Here is a 22,772-nt window from a genome sequence, read left to right as displayed (position 1 = left end):
CAAAGCTATGCAAATTATGCTTTCTTGATTAATTTCTCCCAAATAGTGCCATCGGCGAACTTGCCAGTTTTCTCAGGCAGCTTATGGCTATTTTCTTTCTTTAGGTAGTTTCCTTAATGTGCTGAGGTTAAGCAGCTCTTTTTCCGTTATCTGCTTATAAATGCTTACTATTTCCCCAAGCCACAAGAGTCAGTGCATAATAAGGAAGTAGAAAAAAAAACAAAACCCAAACCAACCCCACCCCTCTCAAAACCTGAAACCAGGCAAAAAAAAAAAGAAACCCCAACAACACACAAAGCAGACTTGGATATGAAAATTGCTGAAGGGATTATTTTTATTGTTGCTTGACCTCTTGTTCTTCTCTCTTTAAGATTTTTAAAACGTGTTGTTAGCCCATTTTGTTGTTTAAAGATGCAAGTGTCAAGAACTCTTTAGTCTGGGGCAGTTCTATCAGTCTAAAAGGTTTAATCAGGTCTGTAAAGTGAAGCGTTACTCTAGAATTCTTAACAGCATAGTTTTGCAAAGTAGGGCAGGCTTCAGTACCCTGTCCAGGTCCTGAACCTTCAGAATCTATCACAAATTGTGGCACCTTATTTTTCTTTTGCCAAGTGAATGTGCTAGAAAAAACTCAGTAGGCACTATCAGGTTATTGCCTGACAGAAAAGAAAAAGGTCATTGTTGAACTTTGTACTTGCTGTTGAGTTGTGAACTCGAGGTAGGAGATGCAGTCACACAGATGTTTTTTTGGTATGCTGTGGCTCTATGTTGTCCATTATTGTCTTTGATGTCTCATAGTTTGGTAACTTTCTTGATGGCAGTTTGATTTTATTTTTTTTTCCTCAGATGTAATTATGGTGTTTAAAATACAGAGCAAGGCAAGGAGATCTCTATCTGCTTTGTTCTTCAAGTGTTTCAACTGAAACATCCAGGTTTTCTAAAAATCTAACTTTTCTGAATCTGATGTTTACCTGAGGATACTTCAAGAACAATGAAAAAAGGCTGTAGTATTCTAGAAATAGCTGAGGTACCAAAGATAGGAGAACCAAAAGCAGTGTGGCTGTCTTTATTACTAATTTTGAAGGACAGGGAGAATTAGCAATGTCAGGCTAGTCTGCTTCCTCTTGAATTCCTGAAGAAAAAATCTGGAAAAAAACCTATTTGTAAGCATCTAGAATATAGTAGTTGAGTGAAGGACAGTGTCAGTTTGTTAAGGACAAATTCTTGAAGTAGTCTAACTTATTTCACTGATAGGCCTACTGTAGATAAGAGGGTCAGTTGATGTCTTACATTTGGTCTGTAATAGGACATTTTATTCTGTTTCTCAGGATATTTTTGTTGGGGAAGAATGGTGGAAACAGCTACTGTTGTAAGTAAGGTCAGCCTCTTGTCAACTGCTGTTTATAGAATCATAGAATAGTTAGGGTTGGAAAGGACCTTAAGATCATCTAGTTCCAACCCCCCTGCCAGGGGCAGGGACACCCCACACTAAACCATGTCACCCAAGGCCTCATCCAACCTGGCCTTGAACACCACCAAGGATGGAGCATTCACAACCTCCCTGGGCAACCCATTCCAGTGCCTCACCACCCTAACAGTAAAGAATTTCTTCCTTATATCCAGTCTAAACTTCCCCTGTCTAAGTTTGAACCCGTTACCCCTTGTCCTGTCACTACAGTCCCTGATGAATAGTCCCTCCCCAGCATCCTTGTAGGCCCCCTGCAGATACTGGAAGGCTGCTATGAGGTCTCCAAGCAACCTTCTCTTCTCCAGGCTGAACAGCCCCAACTTTCTCAGCCTATCTTCATAGAGGAGGTGCTCCAGTCCCCTGATCATCCTTGTGGCCCTCCTCTGGACTTGTTCCAACAGTTCCAAGTCCTTTTTAGGTTGAGGACACCAGAACTGTACACAATACTCCAAGTGGGGTCTCATGAGAGCAGAGTAGAGGGGCAGGATCACCTCCTTCGACCTGCTGGTCACGCTCCTTTTGATACAGCCCACGGTACAGTTGGCTTTCTGGGCTTCGAGCGCACACTGCACATGATATTTGCAAAGAGTTTCCATAATGAAATAACGTGATTGTGATAACTTAAAAAGGCATAAAGCTTGAAGGAATTTCAGACCTTTTTGAGTGTGGTAGTGGAAACCAAAATGCCTTGAAGATTCAGAAGCCTGCAAGAGAGGAAAGGATACAAATCAGTACAGTTTTGTGCGTGCTCTTAAGTTAGTCTTTCTGATTAACTACAGAAATACCGAATACAGAACAGTGTGGTGTTTCTTAGAGGGAAATAATTTGGAGGGCATAATAAGCTGAGTACATGAAGGAAGTATCACTCAGGTTATACTTCTATTGATACATTTCAGTAAGTCATGTGAAGCAATGTTTACCCTCAGTTCAGGCCTTCTCAGGCACTAGCTGGTATGCTGCCTGGGTTCCAGCTCATTGTAGGAGTGGGTGAACTGAGGAGAGTATCCAGAGCAGCAACGAGAAATCTGCAGAAAGTGTGATATTAGACTGACTGGGAAGGGTTGAAGCACCAATTAATTAGTCTGCAAAATGAACAATCTGGTGGTAAAATGCTTTCCTGCAAAGTTTGAAAAGAATAAAACTGTGGTACAGTCTGATCTCAGATTTCTGATAACAGGGTATTGGAGACCACTTTAGTGAGACCAGGGTCCTTTCTTCACAGATATGCTCTACTCTGTTTAGCTGTTCTTTAAGAATATAATATAGAAATGTCTTTGTTGTTAAATTTCATGCTCTATATGAAAGCTCTAAGAAATTGTGGCTTTTTCATTTCCTGCTGCTTCATTTATTAACTTGAGTATTTCTGTACCAGGCAGATTAGTTAGCTCATTTGTAATGTAGATGGTTATGAGAGTGGTTAGTCTTGACGTTGGCATGGTAATTCAATATTGTTGATAGTTTGGAGTCTCCAAGGCAATTAGGTGTGAACTGAGCTTGCAAAGAGTTATTGACAGGGTTTGGACTCCAGAGGATTTAATGTCAGAATTTTGAAATGTATGTCCTATATTGGGGTAATCAAACTTCCATTAATACAATTAAAAACTTTCTGATTTTGTATGTGTCTGAAACAAACCAAGAAAATCCTAAGCCTACAAAAGAGTTTTGTCTTTTATTGGTTAAGTTGCACTTCAGTGCCAGTGTTTCAGCTTTTGGTCTCATATTAATCTGTAGCTGCTTATTCTTCAGAAACAGTGTGCCGATATTCTTCCCCTCTGAATGAGGAATTTCGTAACTTTTTGCCATTGCTTGATAGGAGCATGTTCTAAGCAGTGGAAGGTTGTGCAGTATGGGAGACCTCTTCTCAAGTACTTCGTTGCTCTCAAGAGAACATTCTTTAGGGGATCAGGAATTTTAGCCAGCTGATACTAGGATGCCGTGCGCAAATAGTGAGAAGCCTGCCTAAATAAAACAAAGGAAGAGAATTACGGGAGAGGAACTTACCTTTCTTTGAGGTACCAACCAAGTTCAGAGGCAAATACTGCTTGCTACAGGAAGGCATGGCTTTATAGCCTGCAGTAACGTATATTACAGTCTAATTCTAGTAGCATGGGTCCCAGATATGTCTGTCCCATTAGGCAGGATTTAGTTCACAATAAGAGCTCCTCTCAAGCATTCTGTATATCACCTTGTGGATTATTTTCCATGTAAGCTGTGTGTGTGGAGAACTAGTTTTAAGTGGTTTCTATCTAAAAATCTTGTAACGTAATTTTGAAAATGTGTATTTATTATTTCAAAACAACTCTTATTTGTCATCAGTTGCAGTCTGGAAAAAAATTAGACCTTTCATTTTGTATTTTGGCATTGAAATAGGAACCAGGTCAAGAACAGAAAAATGTAATTTACATGTGCAAAGTTGCTTTTGCCTTTGAAAGTGAGCTAAGTTTTGGTGGAACTCAATTCTCATCTCTATTTTTTAGCATATTCATTATCTTTTTATGATCCTTTTGTAAGTTACCTCATGGTAGTAACAGTATAACATATTGCACAAAAACTTTTCACCTTCTGTTTTGATAGCAGCTTTTTAGGAGTGACTATAGTAAAAAATTGTATAGGTGTCACTAATGGAGAGTATGCTTGCTGGGTTTAAGCGCAGCCAGTAACTCAGAACCATACAGCCGCTCGCTCACTTCCCCATTTCTTCCTCCCCCTGCTCCTGAAGCAATGGGAAGGAGAATTGAAAGAATGTAACTCCCATAGGTTGAGATAAGAACAGTCCAGTAACTAAGGTATAACACAAAACCACTACTGCTACCACCAATAATAATAATGATAAAGGAAATAACAAGGGAAGAGAATACAACCGCTCACCACCTGCCTACCAATACCCAGCCCAACCCGAGCAGTGATCTCGGCCTTCCGAGTAAATCCCCACAGTTTCTATACTGGGCATGATGTGCTGTGGTATGGAGTACCCCTTTGGCTAGTTTGGGTCAGGAGGCCTGTCTCTGCTTCCTCCTGGCTTCCCCTCCTCACTGGCAGAGCATGAGACTCAGTCCTTGGTTGGAGTAAACATTACTTACCAACAACTGAAAACATTGGTGTTATCAGTGTTGTTGGCAGGCTGAAAGTCAAAAACACAGCACTGCACCAGATACTGAGAAGGAGAAAAATGACTGCTACTGCTGAACCCAGGACAATGCTGTATATTTTTTTTGTTTACATAGTATAAGGTGTGGCTATAATGCACACCTGCATATGTCAGATAGCACTGCCTTCATAAAGTTGATATGTAATATTTCTTTTCCATTCATTTTTGTTGGAATTTGCTATGATACTATAAATACAAGAGACTGCTTTCTGAGAAGGCAACAGTGGTACAACAGAATAGACAAGGAATTGCTTAGAACATGTTATTGAGAAATAGGTTAGCTATCCTGGATTTATAAATGATTTAGCCAAAATTTGGAACAGGCAGATAGCATGGGGGTACTTTGACCTAGCAGAAATGCTGCTTATTTGATAAACATGTTAGATAAAAGACAGAAGATAAAAAGGATGTGCATCTTTGATAAGAAACAGGAAGGTAACTCAAGCTATTTTTGGAATTTAGGGTGCTTTGTGTATAGCAGCCTATATGGAGTAAACAAGCTGCTCTTACTATTCTGAAATTAAATGTGAAAGTAGCAAAATTTGAGAGAAAAAAAAAAAAAAAATTGTCCTATGTGTCCTAAAAGAAGTACTAGCGTCACAAACTTTGGAATTTTGTAGTGGAAGTAAGACACATCTCCCTGCTGAGTGCCCTCATCCATAGCAGATCTGCTTAAGCAGTATACTGAGAGATTAGTAAAAGAATAAGTTTATTTAAACAAATTCTGAAGGGATTTAAAAGTCAACTGAGGAAATCTTTTAGCAGTAGCATTTTTTACAAAAATCTGTCAAGTTCCAATGAATAGTGAAAGCACTGAAAATATAGCAGTGGGGAAGCCATAGCAAAACATATCCTATTGCCATTAAATCAAACCAGCTGTGATGGTAATCCTAGTGGAGAACAAGTCAGCCTGACCAGAGTAATAAACTTCTGTTTTATTTATTTATAATGTGTGAAGTGCTGTGGTAAAAAGATGCTTATTAAAAAGGTCAAAAGCAGTTTAATTGACAATGTAACAAGTCAGTGAAGTTTTCTCTAATAGATTTGTGCAGCTTACTGGCACTTTGCATAATAGCACTGGTACGGAGTTTGTAGATGCTTCTAGCCATCCTGAATGTGACACAGAGTAACTAAACCCAGAAGTATAAGGAAGCCGACAATGTATCGTGGCCAGATTAGTAACAAATTAATTGAAACCTTTGTTTCTATGAAGAACACCAGTAGGCAGGTGAATTAGCTAGCATGTTACCTTTTACCACGTGAAATTTGAAACCTAAAAGAGGTACATCGCAAGTAGACGCAACATGTCCTGTACTGTACTTTTATGCTCTCTTAAGTCTGAGTACAGGATTTAAATGCATGGTTAAGGAACGGTCCATTAATAAAGTTGCTCATTAGCTTTGCAGAAACATTTAATTTAAATGTGTAACCCTTTGTCCAAATTAGTTGATCTCTTCTAAAAAAAAAAAAAAAAAAAAAGAAAGAAAGATCAGAAAAGATGTATGTATGTATTTATTTATTTATTACTGGACTTAAGCCTTATGATCTTATTTAAGGACAGAGATTTGACTTCTGGATCTATTGTATGTCAGGTAGATGAATGAGAGATGAGATGAATATGTTGCTAGAAATGACAAAATTGGAATGACATGATATTTTGATTTCTGCAGAGAACTTTAGAACACCTTGCTAAAAATCTTGTTCTTCATCTGATCAGAGCACTTGTCATGTGAAGTAAGAAAAGCCTAGTTACGGGTTAACAAATGTCTGTTAAACAACTCTTTTATGCATAAATTTCTTCCAGAGATTTTAATATAATTAAATGTCTTTTGGTCTTACAGTTCTGGTCTGCCTTTTTAAGTGAGCTGCGCTGTGCAGCTGTGGTGAACACTCAATAATGAGTGGTGCAGCGTTGGGCCTTGAGATAGTATTTGTCTTTTTTCTGGCCTTATTCCTACTTCATCGATATGGAGACTTCAAGAAGCAGCATAGGCTGGTGATCATAGCAACGTTACTGGCTTGGTATCTCTGCTTTCTTATTGTATTTATACTGCCTCTGGATGTCAGTACGGTAAGAGATTTCCTGCTTAGTTGTGTAAAATGTGTATGATATTTTTAAAACTAATAATTTCTTAAACAGCAAATAAATTTTCCAGATAGTATCTTACTAGAATAAATAGTTGTTACCTTTTTGCATGACAGCACCTGTGCTTACAACTAATGTTACTTTTTGTTGATTTCATCGGATAACATCTCTATTTCAGATGTTTTAAAATTTCATTATTTGTTTATTAAAAAAATAAGTTATCTCTTTAGGTAACATAAAAACACTTCCAGTGTTTTTACTTACTTGTTCTGCAGATTGCATGTTGTTTTGAGGGTTTATTAGTATATTTTCCCCAAATGTAGTACAGAAAATGTCTTTGAAAGTGGGTCTTATTATTTTTAAGTAAATGTTATAAATTTCTGATCACTGATGTAGAATTAATTGTCTTTTAGACTATTTATAATCGGTGCAAACTTGCTGTTAATTCCAGCCCTGCAGAAAGTAATGGCTCTTATGTTTCTCTTGCTCCAAGGTATGAGCTATATGTTTTCTTCATTAGATAATTTTTCAAGAAGTGTTTTATGATTTTCTTCTTTTAAATGATAGGAGTGTACTGTGATTTTAAATCTAATAAGGGTTATCTGTGCGATATGACACCTGAAGGTTGTAATCATACAAGAAGGTGAGGGAACAGGTGAAGCAAAATGCATCTGCATCTCTTGGTGGAATTATGCAGTTGTTCTAACTGATTACCTAAATATTCCTTTTTTTTTTTTTTTTTTTTTTTTTTTTTTAATCTTGCTAGATTTCTTCTATCTTGTTGTTAAAGCAATAGAACTAAGCTTTCAAGCAGTCTTGGTTTATCTGTGAGGACACGCGTTGGTGAATGCTTCTCTTTCCTCCAGAGTCTTAAATAGTTTAGACATGAAAATTTTACACCTTATGAATGAAATTGGTAGACTTGTCTTTTATGTAAGCAGTATATCTAATTGCTTATTACAATTGTGTGGGTATATATATATATATATGCACACACATAGTAATTAGAATTATCTGAAGTTTACTGCATTCTACCAAAGTAATGATAGTCTGCTTGCTGTCTTCTGGCAGGAAGGAAGTAATCCCTAAGACATGATGAATGTAGGCCAATGTGGGCTCTTTCGATGTCTGCTCATTCTTTAGCTGCCATTGGCTCTTTCCATATGTTGTAGATGTAGATGTATGCGGTGTAGTTATCTGTAAGAAAATTAGAGCATTTGAGATGTCAGTTGATCCATCCATGCAAAGTATTGCCAGTTCTGTTGCACCACAGCAGAGGCTATCTGGTTGTTGTATATTCATGGAAGAATAGTAAAATGCCAGACTTAGTGATGCAACTTTGTACCCTTTATTTAAGACTATGCAGTTTACAAAAATTAAGCATAGGTAAATAAACAATTTGAAAACTATGCAATAGCATTTCTATTCACTTATAGTTTCAGAACATGCTGGTGGATGTTGTATTACAGTATGTGACTTGAGTACTTCAAATAGCAATATCAGTGTAAGTAATAATTGAGCAGATATTGTGTTTATGCTTGTCAGATCTTAAAACTTTAGGTGAAACCTGTAGTCACACTATCATTCTATGCTAATTTGATAGTTTTGAAACTATTTAGGCTGTGTACTTAAAAACCCACAGCTCAAGCTCAACTAGTTCAACCCTGGAAAACATCAATTATTTCCTAATAGGTAATCCTATTAAATTGACTGTGTTGATCCTTGACTCACCATTGCTTTATTACCCAGGCAGGTGTGGGAATAAAAATGAAGTGCCTTAGAGAGTAGAGGTGCACTTTGGGTTTTGCTCTTTTATTTTTTTTTCACTGAAAAGGCTCTTGTGGCTTTTTTGGTCTTCTGAAGCAAGCACTACCTGTCAGAAAAGTATTGGCTTAACAAATCACGTTTGATATAAGCCCAATTAAGAAATAACTAATACAGTGGGTTTTTTTTTTTTTTTTTGCTAATGCTCTTGGTAGTAGGGCTAGGTAATGGGGGCCCTAGATACTTCATAAGAACCTGCTGCACTAACTAAAGTTGAGTAGTCTTCTGTTTAAGGAGTTGGTTTTTCTTTGCATGAAGAAAGCATTTACTGCCCAAAAAGAAAAAATTATAAGCTTATATTGCTCAATTGTTTATCTCTGTAGACTGTGAGCTACTGGCCTTTTTCTCTAAGAAAGCTGCCTTGTCCACATATGTGTGATGAGGAGAGCAGTAAACACTTTGAAGTAGTGATTCAGTTTATTTTCTTCTGAGATGGTTGTTGGTTGACTATGTAGTCAAATAGTTGTGTATTACTTCTATGCTATTTTCAAAGACATTTCTAGATAGAGGAATTTATAGAAAATATATTTTATACTATTGGCCCTAAAACTAACAAGAAGTTTCTATACACTGTTGCAGCAAGCAAAAATGTTTCAAACCATGGAGTTACATTCCTAATGGAATTATGCCAGTTTTCTGGCGTGTTGTGTATTGGACATCACAGTTTTTAACATGGTAAGTAAAGCAAAACAACATGACAAAGACTACAGTATATGTATAGTTTCGAAATGCAGCTTTTTAACAGTTATAATATACTTTTTAAGAATACGTATCACTATTCCACAGACCTGTCTAGTCATGTATTATTTGCTAGCAGTGAAATTTCCCTAATAATTACTGTATTAAATTGAGCGTACTTTTTCAGGTGGGAGCGATTTACTCTTGGTTCACTTCTTATAGTTGAAACTGAGCAATTTATACTGAGGTGTTTATGGATAGATTGTCATAAAAAAATGGGGTTTAGGCAACCAGACAGCAAAATAACTCATTCGTAAGTTGGTTGATTTTTGAGTAGTTTACAATACTAATTGTAAAAACAAATAATTTTGTTTTACTGGACATACTCTATACAGCTATAGATATAGCTGCATCAGACAGGTTGTCTGTGCCTTTGGGTTAGACTGATGTGTGGTTTCAGATCAACCTACCATCAAATTATTATTTTTGTAGCTCAGTCAAGAATATCAGGGTTGGTAGTGAGTTTTCAATTAACAGATTTTTCAAAGTAAAGCTAACGGTATTGTTTTTATCTGCAGCTTGTTTAAGGTTTGCTGTCAGACTAGTATATCTAGAACAAAACATTGAACTAGTCTTTAGCTTAAACACCCCTATCTCAGCATCCAGCCACTGTTACTGTTTGAGTTTTTCCTTCTTTTTATTTTTTTCTTTTTCGTTGACTGATGTAATTTGGTTTTGTTTGCTTTCCTCCTAGGATTCTGCTACCTTTCATGCAGTCATATGCTAGATCAGGAGGGTTCTCCATTACTGGAAAGATTAAAACTGCATTGATTGAGAATGCAATCTATTATGGCACTTACTTGCTGATTTTTGGAGCATTTTTAATATATGTGGCTGTAAACCCAAACTTCAATTTACAATGGTAAGAATAATGTTGTAAGGACTGGCATGGGTTCTTACGAAATTGTCATAGGTAATTTCTTCCATATATGAAATGGATGTTTTTATAATAAACAGTTTTAGTTGATCTGATTTTTGCTAAGCAGTTGGGAATTTTGATTGGCTTTTTTTGTGAAAAGGGATTTTTTGCCTATTTATAGAAACCTATGTTTTGGTTTTCTGATTTTGGCATGTGTGGCAAAGGAGCCCCTTGCATTAGCAATGGGATTTTTTTTCTCCCTACAAATGCATTTGCAAAGTTAGTGCAGGAACTTCATCAGTGGTTTCAGAATAACATCTTTCAAAAATCCTGTGTCAGTACTTCCTGTGTAGCGCTTCTGTCTACTGTGGATTGTATTTAAAGGAGATAAAATACTTGGTATTTATAACAGTGCTAATGGTCTTCCGTACTAGACACCATTATGAAATGCCTCATTGCTTTTAACTTCCTCTTCTGAATACAAATCTTAGGCTCTGAGACTGTTGCCTATAGTGACTGCCATTATAGTGTTTCAACCTTGCTTTCAGTAAGTTTGCTAATTTCATGTTGCTTCCTAAAGGAACGTACTCCTTGAGAACAAACATTTTTTTTTTTTTCCCTCCAAAGGAGGCAGAAACATGGGAGATACAGAAAAATTGTGGCAGCTTTAAATACGATCAAGTAGCAGACTTGCCCTAGGCAAGAATTACTGATGATACTAAGCCTGTTCCTTAAACTTGAAAGCCCTGTTGGTGCATGGATACTTCAGGGTTGCTTTCTTGAGGATGGGGTAGGAGGGTGTTGTCTGTTTGGGTGTTTGGTTTTTGATTTTTTGGGGTGTTGTTTGAGTTTTGTTGGGGTTTTTTTTGTTTTGTTTTTGCTATTTTTTTTTTCCTTAGGAACCAACTTCAGACTATTGGGATAGCTGCTGCAAACACATGGGGTCTGTTTCTTCTTGTGTTGCTTTTGGGTTACGGTTTGGTGGAAATTCCCCGTTCTCACTGGAATGGGGCCAAGAGAGGTTATCTGCTCATGAAGACCTATTTCAAAGCTGCTAAACTGATGACTGAAAAAGCAGATGCAGAGGAGAATTTAGAGGATATTATGGAGGTAAGTAACTAGTTTTCACTATAAAATAAGTGAAGGCTGCTGTTAATCATCTCTGAATTTCCTGGTATTGGGCACTTGCAGCACAATGTTCCAGTGTGGACTTGAAAATGTGGTATACATATGTTTCACTAATGTTCATGCAAATTGTGTATATCTGCTTTTATGTTCTCCTCTTTGTATATTTCTGGAATCTTGAGAAGAGTTTCCAAATTCAGTTTGCATGACCATGCTATGTGTGTTTGAGAAAAGAATATATAGAATGTTGGTTTTTTTCGATCAGTTTCTTTTGAGACTATGTTTATTATTATTTGTGAGTGAGCTATAGGATATAATGCAATTCAAGAATAGAATGGAAATACAACCCATATGAGTAGCTGTTCTCTGTTCTACTGCTGTGGTACCATGGCTTGGAAATAATACTACTGAAGAGTTTTAGGGTAGGGTGGTAACTGTGATATATCAACATAAAATAATAGCAGAATCTTCGTTCTTTAGTAATAGAAGAAATCTCTATAAACATCTGGGTGGCACATAACTCCAAAGCTTACTAGAAAATGAACAAGAAAAACTTGGTTTACAAGGATAGCACTTTGAATAGAATGGAACAGAATAGAATATTTCATTTGGAAGAGACCTACAGTGATCATCTAGTCCAACTGCCTAACTGCTTCTGGGCTGAACAAAAGTTAAAGCAAATTATTAAGATTATCATCCAAAACCTGCAGAGGGAGGTACTGATCTCTGCTTCTGGGTATTCACTAACAGGACACATTGGAATGGTTCAAAGCTGTGTCTGGGGAGGTTCAAACTGGACAGTAGGAAGCATTTCTTTACTGAGAGGGTGGTCAGACCCTAGAACAGGCTTCCTAGAGAGGTGGTTTATGTTCCAAGCCTGTCAGTGTTTAAAAAGCATTTGGAGAGTGCTCTTAGTAACAGGCTTAGCTCTTGGGCAGCCCTGAAGTGGTCAAGCAGTTAGACTACATGATTGTAGGACCCTTCCAACTGAAAATGTTCTGATCTGTTCTTTTCCATTAAACACAACATACTCTGTGCCTTGAGGGCTCTTCTGTGGCTTAAAACCCCAGCATTTTGATGGAGGCACCAGTTCTGGAGCCAGGTATTGACATTATTGGCTCACCTCTTTTTTCCCAAGCCCCCCCGCATTAGTGGGAGAATTGCGGGAAAGACTACCTGTGCTCCTCAGTTTTTTAGCATTCTTGCCAGGGCTGTGAAATCTTTTTTAATCAACCTCAGACTTTTTGTTGTGACATCCTTAGTGCCCATATGAAAGAGCAGGAATGGATTGCAGTCTGAAGGTTGTACCTGTCAGTCTTGTGGTGATGTCCCTGATTTGGGCTCAGAGAGAAAGCAAACTTCCCTGAAAAGAGGGTCGTTTACTAAACTGCTGTCTTGTGCTAGATTGTCCTTTAAGTCAGGTATGGTAACTGACAAATGCTGAGGTTATGTCATATACAACATAAAATACATTGTATTGTTAATATATGATAAAACCTTGTTTCAATGTTTGGCACTTTTTTTTCCCCAACTTCTTTTTCTTTCCGTCTAGAAACAATTGCACTATAGATTGCACTGTACCTTAGAAATTCTGGCCAATATTTCATTTTCAACCTTCACAGGAACACTGAACTATGTGAAAATATGTAAAAATTTTTAAGAATGTTGGTGATGACTCTGAGAACTTGATTGTTAATAGTATGAACTGCTGCTACATCAAATAAATCACAAGATTTTAGCTCTCACCCAGTTTAATTCAGGCTTTTGTTTTTTTGCTTTATCAGGGATTATGAAAATGCAAGAAACTGTAGTACTGGATGATATTTCAAATTTATTTTTTTTTATGCTTTTTCCAGTCCAGTGCTCTACTTGATAGGGCTGAATATGTTAGGATTAACTCTTACAGACATTCTTGAGGGATTTTGCTTGTTTTTTATAATCCCACTACATAATGAAAAATCTTTTGCCATAGACTGATGAGATCTCTTGTGAGATGCAGAGGGAATCCAGATTTACTGAGAGGCATCTGTTAGAACAGCTTTTTATATGTGGAAGGACTATCTATATCCATTTAGCCTCCTTTGGCACACTAAACAAATACAGTTCTTTTGTCTGCCTAATCATCCTATTTGACAATACCTCTAAGCCTTTCAGATTATTTCTGTCCTCTAGACTCTAGAATTTTGTTGTTGTTGGTTTGGTTTGGTTTTTAAAGGCTCGTTTGTAACAACAAGAAACCATCAAAACAATATCTCTAGATTGCCAATAGGATGAAGAATAAAATCTGTTTCTCACTAAGCCTGATAAACTACCAGAGCCAGTTCTGACACAACTTTTCTAGCTGTTAGGTAGCATCTTTTTATTACTAATAAATGCCAAATGGTCGTAGAAGTAAGCTATGTGGAGATAATATAAGGAAGATATAAAATGAAGAAGTGTAAACTGATATTCATCAAGCTCCTTAATGTAGTAAAAGTGAAACTACACTAGGCAAGACAAACTCCTCCTCTTTAACTACAACTAAAACAAGAAAGTATTTTCCATTTTTAGCATTCATGCGTAGAAACTAGTCCTCCATACATTCCCAGAGTATCGTTTGCACACTGGCATAGGTTTATATATATATATTCTTTATAAATACTTCAGTTATCTTTATTAGATGTCTAGTAAAGCTGTGGCTTTTAGGAAGCTCTATTATTTTTAAGCTCTGATGGTTATCTTTTCCATTGGAAGCACTGGAACTCTTATCTAATCCTGTAAAATGTTTTAATCTATTTAGCAAAATGAAACAAATCCGTATTTTTTTTCTTCAACAGGAAGTTCGTAAAGTAAGTGAGAGTATCAAGTATAACCACCCTTTGAGAAAATGTGTTGATACAATACTGAAAAAGGTAACAAATTTCTCATCTTCAGTCATAATTGTTCAATTGGGAGGGGATGTTCCTGCACCTGGTGAACAGTTGTTCAGTATTTTCTTTTCCCCTAACATAAAATCTGTAATTGGCATCTTGTGAGTTTCTGACTGGAATTTGAATTTAAATTCTTTGTAAAATGCTTTATTTTGATGTATTTTGACATATGCAGTATTGAAACAGAAAAATCTACACTTAAAGTGAGCCTTTCGGTTGCATGAAATGCACCAAACATTTATTCATAATTAACAAAGAGCACTTGCTATTCCTTTATCTTCCAGTTAATTTTCACTTGTCTTTCCAGTGTCCTACTGAGTACCAGGAAAGAATGGGTAGGAATATGGATGACTATGAAGATTTTGATGAAAGACAGAACAGTTATCCAACTGAAAAAAGTTTGGTCAAACTTCACAAGCAGGTATATTAATAAATGAGAGAATGCCTCACTTATGCTATCATAATGAGAATAAATACTAGTCAAACAAAAATTTTCAATGCACTTTACCTGAATTGCTGAGTACAGGAGATTTTGAGCTTAACAAAAACTTTTCTCAGTGAAAGAAAGCACAGAAGTTTTAATATCCCTAGTGATGTCCAGATCAAATTTCTGCATGTATGAAAAATGTTCTCACTCCGTTATATCTTGACATTGTTTTAACTGTGGGTAAGCCTTGTAATGATTGATTGACAGTGCATTCTAAAAAGGAAATTGTAGTAAAAGATTGATATTCACTAAGATGCAGAAAATAAAATGGTATGTTGGAAAAACTAGACTGTCATTGCTACAGGTGGATTGTGATGGAATTGTTACCATAAAAGTCAGTTAGAGGAACTCTCTAAGACTCAATTTGCAGTTTAAGAAAGCAGGCATTCTTTATTGCAGTGCTGGGCTCCCATGCAAATCATTTTGCAAAGGTGAGTGCACCCGTTACTTGCCAGTAGCAGCTATATATTTAGCATATTCATGCATATTTACAGAGTTTCCAGGAAATAATTATAGTATTTGCATCCTAATTAAGCATGGTCTTTGTTGTTTGGTGGGGGTCTCTGGTGTTCACTGATAGTCTTCCTCACTGTGTTTATTGAATGACCTCAGTGCTTGTGCACACTCACAAGGTCCTACTGCTGAGTAGAGCACTTGGTATGACCTTGCTTCTGTTTTGTTTCAGTCTTGCTCCACTTTGGACGCCACTCTGCTATCTTGAAGGCTAGCATCCTTGGTCTTATTTACTGTCTCCTTAGTTGTTATCAGTCCTGTGATGTTCCTTCACGCATCAGCCGAACATTCCTTTCTGTCATTCCTTTCTGTCTCCATGTTAGTAAGTTAGAACAGTTTGGTCTGTTCTGCTATGTTAAATGCACACACAGTATTGTTAGTTTAAGCCTACAAAAGAACTTCAAAACACAGGAATCATGTAGGTAGTCCTCTTATGATTTATGTATTTAGAGAATTAATTACTTCTTTTGTTAATATACAGAAGTAATCTTTGCAATCCTGCAAAACAGACATCTGTAAGGGATTTTGCAAGGCTTTTCTCGCATTTCTTGAAACAAGTATGTTGTAACCATAATTTATTGGAATTTATTGTAGGTAATCTATTCAGTACAGAGACATCGTCGTACACAGGTCCAATGGCAAATTCTTTTAGAACAAGCGTTTTACCTAGAAGACGTGGCAAAAAATGAAACCAGTGCAACTCGGCAGTTTGTTCATACCTTTCATTCCCAGGAACCAGAGAATAAAATCCTTCAGTATTTCTACACACCAACTGTTGGTAAGTGCTGTAATGCAGATTTTGAATACACAAAGGAGTAACTGGTACTGTTCCATAAGAAGAATCTATTTCTTTTTTATTTAAAAGGTTCAATTACAGTAGAGGGAGACAAATGTGCATCTTAATGTGTTTCTCTAATGGAATAGACATCAGTTACTGATCATAGAATCATAGAATAGTTAGGGTTGGAAAGGACCTTAAGATCATCAAGTTCCAATGCCCCTGCCATAGGCAGGGACACCTCACACTAAACCATGCCACCCAAGGCTCTGTCCAACCTGGCCTTGAACACCGCCAGGGATGGAGCATTCACAATTTCCTTGGGCAACCCATTCCAGTGCCTCACCACCCTCACAGTAAAGAACTTCCTGCTTATATCCAATCTAAACTTCCCCTGTTTAAGTTTTAACCCGTTACCCCTTGACCTATCACTACAGTCCCTAATGAACAGTCCCTCCCCAGCATCCTTATAGGTTGCTTCAGATACTGGAAGGCTGCTACAAAGTCTCCACGCAGCCTTCTCTTCTCTAGGCTGAACAGCCCCAACTTTCTCAGCCTCTCTTCATACAGGAGGTGCTCCAGTCCCCTGATCATCCTCGTGGCCCTCCTCTGGACTTATTCCAACAGTTCCATGTCCATTTTATGTTGAGGACACCAGAACCGTATGCAATACTCCAAGTGAGGTCTCATGAGAGCAGAGTAGAGGGGCAGAATCACCTCCTTCTAGCTGCTGGTCATGCTGCTTTTGATGCAGCCCAGGATACGGTTGGCTTTCTGGGCTCTGAGCGCACACTAAAGCCAGCTCATGTTCATTTTCTCATCGACCAACACCCCCAAGTCCTTCTCCACAGGGCTGCTCTGAATCTCTTCTTCTCCCAGCCCATAGCTGTGCTTGGGATTGCTCTGACCCAGGTGTAGGACCTTGCATTTGACATGGTTAAACTTCATAAGGCTGGCATCAGCCCACCTCAGAAGCACGTCAAGGTCCCTCTGGATGGCATCCCTTCCCTCCAGCATAAAAACCGCACCACACAGCTTGGTGTCATCAGCAAACTTGCTGAGGACACACTCAATCCCACTGTCCATGTCACCGACAAAGATGTTGAACAAGAGCGGTCCCAACACCGATCCCTGAGGGACACCACTCGTTACTGGTCTCCAGCTGGACATGGAGCCATTCACCACAACTGTTTGCGTACTGCCATCCAGCCAGTTCATTATCCACCGAGTGGCCCATCTATCAAATTGATGTCTCTCCAATTTAGAGTTAAGGATATCATGCGGGACAGTGTAAAACTCTTTGTACAGGTCCAGGTAGATGACAACAACTGCTCTACCCCTGTCCGTCAGTTCCATAGCCCCATCACAGAAGGCCACCAAATTGGTCAGGCAGGATTTCCCCTTAGCGAGGCCATGCTGACTGTCACCAAGCACCTTGTTGTTTTTCATATGCCTTAGCATGCCTTTCAGGAGAATCTGCTCCAAGAGTTTGCCAGGCACAGAGGTGAGACTGACTGGTCTGTAGTTCCCTGGGTCACCCATTTTCCCCTTCTTGAAAATGGGGGCTACATTCCCCTTTTTTTCAGTTGTCAGGAACTTCACCTGACTGCCATGATTTTTTAAATATGATGGCCAGTGGCTTAGCAACTTCATTTGCCAGCTCCTTCAGGACCTGTGGATGGATTTCATCTGGTCCCATGGACTTGTGCATGTTCAGGTTCTTAAGACGGTCTTGGACCAGATCCTCTCCTACAGTGGGCCTAAGGTCTTCATTCTCACAGTCCCTGCATCTGCCTTCCGAGACTTGGGTGGTGTGGTCAGAGCATTTGCCAGTGAAGACCGAGGCAAGGAAGTCATTAAGAACCTCAGCCTTCTCCAAATCCAGGTTAGCCAGTTCTCCCGATAGCTTCCAGAGAGGGTCCACGTTGTCCCTAGTCTGTTTGTTATTCACAGTGTACCTATAGAATCCCTTATAGAATCATAGAATAGTTAGGGTTGGAAAGGACCTTGAGATCATCTAGTTCCAGCCCCCTTCCTGTTATCTTTCACATCCCTAACTGCGTTTAATTCTAACTGAGCCTTAGCTTTCTAACCTGGTCCCTAGCTTCCCGAACAACATTCCTGTATTCTTCCCAGGCCACCTGTCCTTGCTTCCACCTTTTATAAGCCTCTTTTTTCCCTTGAAGTTTCCTCAGCAGCTCCTTATCCATCCATCTCCTGGCCCTCCTGCTGCACTTCCTTCTAGTTGGGACGCAACACTCCTGAGCTTGTAGCAGGTGATCCTTGAATATCAGACAACAGTCTTGTGCCCCCCTGCTCTCTAGGGCTTTATCCCATGGAACCTTCCTAAGCAGGTTCCTGAAGAGGCCAAAATCTGCTCTCTTGAGTCCAGGCCAGTGAGCTTGCTGCACTCTTCTCACTGTCCTGAGGATCTCGAACTTGACCATCTCGTGATGGCTGCATCCAAGGCTGCCCTGGAGCGTCACATTTCCCACCAGCCCTTCCGTGTTGGTGGGCACGAGGTCAAGTATGGCACCTCTCTTTGTTGGCTCTTCTATTACTTGCAGAAGGAAGTTGTCTTCCACACAATCAAGGAACCTCCTGGATTTTTGTGTCGTGCCGTACCGTCCGTCCAGCAGATGTCAGGGTGGTTGAAGTCCCCCATGAGGACAAGGGCCTGTGAGCGTGAGGCTGTTCCTTTCCGTCTATAGAGCACTTTATCCACAGATTCCTCTTGATCAGGCGGTCTGTAATGGATACCCACACCAATGTCCCCCATAGCTGTTCTTCCTCTGACGCTTACACACAAACTCTCTGTTAACTGATCACCTGTCTCCAGACAGAGTTTCATACTCTCCAGTCTATCCCTAACATAAACAGCAACTCCCCCTTCCTGTCTGCTGGGCCTGTCTTTTCTAAAGATCCTGTAACCTTCTTTTCAACATTGCAGTCGTAGGAGCCATCCCACCATGTTTCTGTAATACCAGTGATACCATATCTTCATTGATGTGCACACATCTCTAATTCCTCTTGTTTGTTCACCATACTACAGGTGTTTGTATAGAGGCATCTGAGCTGAGCTCTGAATGAAGCCAGATCATTGGCTGGAGCGGTTGAAGTATCTCTGCATTGCTCTGGGCATTTATTATACGTGGTGGCAACTGACTGGGTTTGTTGGGATGGAATGATGCCCCCCTCCCTCAACATATCTAGTTTAAAGCTTTCTTGACCAGCCTGGCAAGCCTCCTACGAAAACAGCTCTTCCCCTTCATCAGACCAGCTCCACCAGCCTCCAGTAGACTTGGCTTCTCAAATTGAGTCCCATATTCTACATACCCAAACCCCTGACTATGGCACCACTGTTCCAACTGTTTATTAACCTGCTAAATCCGCCTAGCCTTTTTAAGGACCTCCCCTTTATCCTGGAGAATTGATGAAAAGACTATCTGAGCTCCAGAGCCCCTAACCACCTCTCCCAGGGCTCTGTAGTCCTTGATGTTCTCCAGACTACTGCTATCTGTATCTCTAGCAGCCACATGGACTACTAGAAGTGGGTAATACTCAGTGGGACTTACTAGACCAGGCAGCCTCTCTGCAACATAAATATTATTATTTATATATATATGCATACATATATATATGTAAACATATAAACTTAAAAGCAGTTGCATGTTGTAATAGCAAACTTTGAAGCCTTAGAAGAAAGAAAACAAATTATTAAGTTAGCAACTGAAATTACTGGATCACAGATACCTTCTGCATTTGTGGAATATTACTGAGATCGCACCAGTCTTCCAGTAAAGCAAAGAGAAAAAGATTCTCTGTCTGTCATGTAGCGAACATAAGGAGATGTAGCTGCTTGTTCATCTTTTCAGAAAGTGCCTTTTTCCAGTCATGTTTTAACTTCTAATTTGTTGTACAGTAGCAATGGGTTATTTGCCAGGTAGGACAGTATCGTTTTAAAGCCTAAGCTTTGTTTCCAAAAGAGTAACAGATGAGCAAACAAGAAGTGATCACTTGTAGTATCTGTGCCAAACGTGAAGAGTTCTGTTCTGCACACCCCACTCTCCCCAGTCCATTTGCAAAATTTGCCTCCCAGATTCCACGCTATTTTCTCCTGTTTTGTGTATGATTATTTAGGGCTGAGCCGATCTCTAGGCTTTGGAAGACCCCTAAAATTAAGTATGTGACCCGTAGATTGTGGTCTTCATTTTAAAGGCATGTGTCCAAGAAGTTCGTAACATTTTTTATGAAGGAGTTCAGTTTCTGGTTGTGTAATTTTTATTAACCCTTTCCGGTTTGTATGTGTGTTGTTTTTTTCCAGAGTGGTACTGGGAATGCCTTCTACGACCGTGGTTTTACAGGGTGCTTGCTGTTGTTCTGGCCACATTCTCTGTCATTGTTGTGTGGTCAGAGTGCACCTTTTTCAGCACAAAACCGGTTTTATCACTGTTTGCAGTTTTCATACAGCTGGCAGAAAAGACATATAATTATATATACATAGAGGTAAGTTTGAAATAATCACTCAATAAAAATCTTTCAGGCAATTTGTTACCACAACATTGGACCAGATTTATTTAAAAATAAGCCTCTAAATAATCCGTCAACTCTCAGACGGTCTCTAAAACATGTAACACCAAACATTGTTTCTGTGGAGTGAGTCAGCCTTTTGCCACTTTCTTAAAATTCTCCAATGCAGAATGAGGGTGTGACCTAGTTGGCCTGAATGTCATGTGTGGAAGTAATCTGTGAAAATTTAACTTGAAGCTTTGTGTTTAATCAGCCATGTGTGACCTGTCTTTCCTAAACAGGAATTTGCTGCTGACCAGAAATACAGCCTCAGGTGTAGCTAGCATACACATGTACAAATTTATCAGTAAAGGAACTGAGCTGAAAAATTCCAGTATACTAACAAAATAGGTTGAATTAAAAACACTCATTTTTATCCCTTTTTGTGGGAAGAAATGCCAAATTAGTCATAGTAATTGTCAAGGTAATTACAGCAATTTCGTTTACATAACAAGAAGTAGAATTAATGTTCCTAGGGTCAGTTGTCATTATATGAAATGCAGGATGTTACAAGTATAATTCTTAATTTAAATTGGTGAAAAAAACTCCTGAAGTTTCTTAGAGCAGGTGAGAGCTGGTGTTATTATCCCATCTCAAAATAAAAAATTAGACTGCAATCAGCTCATTGCCTGCACAGACTATGTGCTGAATGCATTAAAACCTTTAGTAGAGTTCTACAGTCAAGTGACTTTTTTATTTTTTTTCCCAGATGGCCTGTTTTCTTACCATCTTTTTCTTAAGTATCTGTGTTTACTCTACTGTCTTCAGGATCCGTGTATTTAACTATTATTACTTAGCTTCACATCATCAGACAGATGCGTACAGTCTCCTTTTCAGTGGCATGTGAGTATGTGGCATATATTTTCCAGATTTTCTGTCAGATACTCATTTGAAGGTATCCATGAAAGTTTAATTTATATTCTTTCATTTATAATGTTATAGGTATAAATCCTAATGATCTATACATCATTATTCTGTGAAATATCCAGTTATGATTTGTGAATATCATTAGTCCAATAAATTGTTTTAAATGCTGTTGCTTCTTGGTATTTGTGCAGGTTATTTTGCCGTCTTACTCCACCATTATGCTTGAACTTTTTGGGCTTGACCCACATGGATGCAACAATCTCTCACAAAAACACTCAGCCAACTGCTTATACATCTGTAAGTACAGAAAATGTGGGTTTGAGCCATCTGTAGGATTTGGAAAATAGGCATAATATTTTAAAATATTTCTTATATTAAGATTCAGATATTAAAATATTTTCATTACTATTACACAGGTAGATATACTTACTTATAGTTCAGTGATTGCTAGGAGTCATCAATAGTTCAATTTTTCTGTTTAGGTCTCTTTATCCTAAGAAAGGGAAGTGTTATTGTGAAGAGTTCAGACTGTTCTTCACTTCTTCAGAGCTTTAGCTTCCTCTGGTTTTAGCGTATGGGGTATTTTTGTAGAGTAGGAGCGAACCTAACTTGCCACTAAAAAACAGTGAGTTTGGGATAACTGAACCACAGTTTCTGCAGGACAACAGGTTACATCTCAAGTCTTTATTGTTAGCGAGTGGATTCTTAGTGTTGCCCAGAGATTCCTTTCACAGCAGATGAAAAAAGATCCACCAGATTCGAACTGATTCTGGATTAGGTGAGACAACAAGATCAAGCATCTTGGAAACCTCAAAGTGGATGCACTGCTAGAGGCAGCCTTTATATCTGCATATTCTGGGTCAAGTGTCTGAAGCAGATCTGTGATGATGATATTGACTGATTTTCAGTAAGTGTAAAGGATTGTGTGCTTGTGTCTTGTGGACTGAAAACAGTGAGATGGGACAATCTTTATGGATATATGTAGAAAATACTTGATTATAGCTTGTTCTTGGAATTTTTTTTGCAGATAATGGGATCCATGAGAGTGCTGTCCTTCATTGCAGATGGATTTTATATATATTACCCAATGCTTGTTGTCATTCTCTGTATTGCCACATACTTCAGGTAAGTGATATAGGTAAGTGATACTTCAGGCAAGACATCCTCTGTGTTTCTTTACATTAATAATGTTAGTTTCAATGATCAGTAAGATATTCTCTTCTCCTTTTCCAGCAGTTATGAAATAATAACAAAATTACAAAACCTAAACCAATACCTAGCTATTTATTTACGTGAAATGTACACATTTAAAGAATATTTATTATATTAACTCATAACTGAGTTGTGGGGGCTTTTTCCCTGTTACACTTCATTCCTAGATTTTGAGGTCAGATCTGTTCGAAC

General features: G+C 38.5%; 1 protein-coding gene across 6 annotated transcripts in view; it reads left to right on the top strand.

Moving 5' to 3' along the window:
• The window catches only part of LMBRD2 (LMBR1 domain containing 2), a 40,244-nt gene that overhangs the window by 1,896 nt on the left and 15,576 nt on the right, over positions 1 to 22,772 (top strand). For 5 of the 6 annotated variants that reach the window (XR_013958799.1, XR_013958800.1, XM_080638100.1 and 2 more), the window contains exons 2-13: positions 6,455 to 6,684; positions 7,113 to 7,192; positions 9,103 to 9,198; positions 9,956 to 10,123; positions 11,020 to 11,230; positions 14,062 to 14,136; positions 14,462 to 14,575; positions 15,749 to 15,932; positions 20,257 to 20,438; positions 21,211 to 21,344; positions 21,560 to 21,665; positions 22,396 to 22,493. Coding sequence is in view for 4 of the 6 variants with exons in the window: in XM_080638100.1 (XP_080494226.1) it covers positions 6,511 to 6,684; positions 7,113 to 7,192; positions 9,103 to 9,198; positions 9,956 to 10,123; positions 11,020 to 11,230; positions 14,062 to 14,136; positions 14,462 to 14,575; positions 15,749 to 15,932; positions 20,257 to 20,438; positions 21,211 to 21,344; positions 21,560 to 21,665; positions 22,396 to 22,493 (1,622 nt within the window). In the remaining 2 variants the exon portion in view is untranslated. Of the gene's footprint in view, positions 1 to 6,454; positions 6,685 to 7,112; positions 7,193 to 9,102; positions 9,199 to 9,955; positions 10,124 to 11,019; positions 11,231 to 14,061; positions 14,137 to 14,461; positions 14,576 to 15,748; positions 15,933 to 20,256; positions 20,439 to 21,210; positions 21,345 to 21,559; positions 21,666 to 22,395; positions 22,494 to 22,772 lie in introns of those variants that run through there. The other variant, XM_080638102.1, reaches the window with a different exon arrangement.

This window comes from Psittacula echo, assembly GCF_963264785.1.
Source record: "Psittacula echo genome assembly, chromosome: Z".
Classification (NCBI taxonomy): domain Eukaryota; kingdom Metazoa; phylum Chordata; class Aves; order Psittaciformes; family Psittacidae; genus Psittacula; species Psittacula echo.
This window is presented reverse-complemented; position numbering and strand designations above follow the sequence as displayed.